The sequence below is a fragment of the Gossypium arboreum genome, chromosome 5 (genome assembly GCF_025698485.1).
Source record: "Gossypium arboreum isolate Shixiya-1 chromosome 5, ASM2569848v2, whole genome shotgun sequence".
In the NCBI taxonomy this organism is placed as follows: domain Eukaryota; kingdom Viridiplantae; phylum Streptophyta; class Magnoliopsida; order Malvales; family Malvaceae; genus Gossypium; species Gossypium arboreum.
This window is the reverse complement of record NC_069074.1, coordinates 16,600,126-16,602,797: the sequence shown is the minus strand read 5'-3', so window position 1 is coordinate 16,602,797 and position 2,672 is coordinate 16,600,126. Positions and strand designations below refer to the sequence as shown.

Below are 2,672 nucleotides of genomic sequence, written 5' to 3'. Positions count from 1 at the left end.
TTCAACGTTCAAAACGTGACGATGGAACATGCAATATGAATAAGAAAAACTGGCTTATTGGCTTATTCACGCCAATCACATTTTATTGCTTTTGGTGATCTCATGTCTTCCACAGGAAATACAAATTTGAAGTCTGCATTTTATTACCCTCATCGTCAGCCGTCATGAGTCGCGACAGCTTACGAAAATGCCTCCCTCTTTTTCGTAATTTCTCAGTAATAGGTCTGCGGGGTGTATCCATTTGCACGCAATGCATCTTGCTGGGGATATTACCTTTCCTATATAATTTTATTAAAATATCCTGAATTTCCAAGGTAATGTCTACTCAACATGCAATTCAATATTCATCCATCCGTATTTTTTTAATGTCTCAATTTGTCTCACTCCTTATCTCGATCTCTACATAGCTCTATAAGAGGCGAGCCCCCATAGCGTGAACCAGATTTCGGCTCAAATTCATCGAGTTCATGATCCGATCAATGGCCAGCCAAAGATCCCAACCCGAGGTCAACATACCCCAGAGCAGCAGGTTTACCGACGGGATTAAGCGTTCATTAAGCTCCATCTTAACCAAATTTCATGCAGGTTATTTTAGGATAAGCCTTTCTCTAGGCGGCCAGGCTTTATTATGGAAGACTCTGATCGGACCAACCCATGACAAAAGCACTCTAAGGCATTTGGTCCACAAGTTCCACCCCACTGCTTTTCTTGTATTGTGGTCTTTCGCTCTCTTTATCCTAATTTTGCTTTCTCTTCTTTACATCTTGAGATGCTTGTTTTACTTTAAGATGGTCAAAGCAGAGTTCTTGCACCATGTAGGAGTTAACTACCTTTTCGCTCCATGGATTTCCTGGCTCCTTTTACTCCAATCAGCTCCATTTGCCACACCAAAGACAACCTCCTATTACGTACTCTGGTGGTTCTTTGCGGTCCCCGTTGTGGCACTCGATGTGAAAATTTATGGGCAATGGTTTACCAAAGGGAAGAAGTTTCTGTCAACGGTGGCAAATCCAACGAGCCAAATATCAGTAATCGGGAATCTGGTGGGAGCGCTAGCTGCAGCAAGTATGGGGTGGAAAGAAAGCGCCGTTTGCTTGTTTTCACTGGGGATGGTGCATTATTTAGTGCTTTTGGTGACTCTCTACCAGCGGTTTTCAGGCAGTGATCGGATTCCAGCGATGCTTAGGCCGGTTTTCTTCTTGTTCTTTGCTGCACCGAGCGTGGCAAGCTTGGCTTGGGAATCCATAACTGGTGCTTTTGATACCGCATCCAAGATGCTTTTCTTTCTATCCCTTTTCCTCTTCATCTCTCTGGTAATGTATATAAATCGGAAAATACTGCATATCAAGATACTGTCATGCAGTAATGTGCTAGTTAGCATCGTAGACTTAAGTGGTACTATAAATCGGAAATTTTTCTAAGTCATTTCATGGTTCATACGGGACTAAAGTATATTTGGTCCCCAAGGCCATTTTTATTTGTTTTGGCATATTCAATGAAAAGAACTGCAAATTGTTAAAGGTATGCCACTTTTCATCCTTGCATCACCGGTGGTCCTTCCAGGACCCTTTATATTATTTTAATCTTGACCGTTTTCGTCCCGGTTTGGTCAGTACTCAGACTTGGAATGGTATAGTATTGAATAGGTTTATAGAACTAATGCAATAGCTTTATACATATATTATATACAGGGGATAGCCGGGGGGGTTGGTCCCTAAAAATGGGAATTTTTCCATTTAAATCCCTTTAAAGTTTATAAAATTTAAATTAATAAAAATAAAATTGTACTTTGACTCTTTAAAAAAATTTGTGTATTCTTATTATCCTAAAAATATACAATTTAATTTCAGCCTTAAAAAATTAAATTTTCTTAACTTCGCCCTATTATATATTGAGTTTTTGTGGTATTGAATAGGTTTGCAGGCCAGCTCTTTTCAGGAGATCGATGAGGAGATTCAATGTTGCCTGGTGGGCTTACTCATTTCCCTTGACCATACTGGCGCTAGCTTCAACCGAATATGCAGAAGAAGTAAAAGGCAGCATCGCACACCTCCTTATGCTTCTTCTTTTAGCTCTCTCCGTTCTAGTCTCGCTTGGTCTCACCATATTCACGCTGCTAAACACTAGAATGCTATTACCCGACAATGATCCAATTTCCACTCTCCACCATTTACCAACAGTTTCTCCATAATCTAAAAGCCCCGGATCGAAGAAGCAGCAGAAGTCACCTGCAATTAATATTATATACTCGGTCTCGTACTAGTTGTTTAGGCTATAAAATTTGCAGTTTGTTTGTAGCTATTGTAAGCATGCTCATCTGTAAACACTCTCATTTCTTTGTAAGAATAAAATAATTAAACATCCAAAAATGATAGCCTGGTGATATACGTTATTCGAGATTTAAATATGGAGGAAAAGAAAAAGGTGCCGATTCCCTTCAGGTTTGGAAGCTTATAATGTGTATACTTAAAATAAGATTTTACCTAATTCGATAATATCTTCATATAATACTGCCGTTGAAATTCGATTTGTATGACTTTTAGATTACATATAGATTTGGACGATTTGAATTGCTTAAATCATCTGGTACGTTTGTTCAATTAATAAAAGGCATGGGAAAAGATATATATGGTAAGCCCTAGACGAAGTCGAGAAAAGAACAAATGTAGCAC

At 39.0% G+C, this 2,672-nt stretch overlaps 1 protein-coding gene across 1 annotated transcript; it reads left to right on the top strand.

Annotated features, from left to right (window-relative positions):
* The first annotated feature begins 317 nt into the window (after nucleotides 1-317).
* Nucleotides 318-2,457, top strand: LOC108485689 (S-type anion channel SLAH1-like). The gene is made up of 2 exons (XM_017789543.2): nucleotides 318-1,313; nucleotides 1,916-2,457. Exons 1-2 carry the CDS (start codon nucleotides 468-470, stop codon nucleotides 2,189-2,191), a joined length of 1,122 nt encoding a protein of 373 aa, XP_017645032.1. The 5' UTR covers nucleotides 318-467; the 3' UTR covers nucleotides 2,192-2,457.
* The last annotated feature ends 215 nt before the right edge of the window (nucleotides 2,458-2,672 follow it).

Coding starts and splice junctions, on each gene's coding strand:
- LOC108485689 (XM_017789543.2), top strand. CDS start 468: ATGATCCGATCAATGGCCAGCCAAAGATCCCAACCCGAGGTCAACATA. Junction 1,314..1,915: donor TTTTCCTCTTCATCTCTCTG/GTAATGTATATA, acceptor GGTATTGAATAG/GTTTGCAGGCCAGCTCTTTT.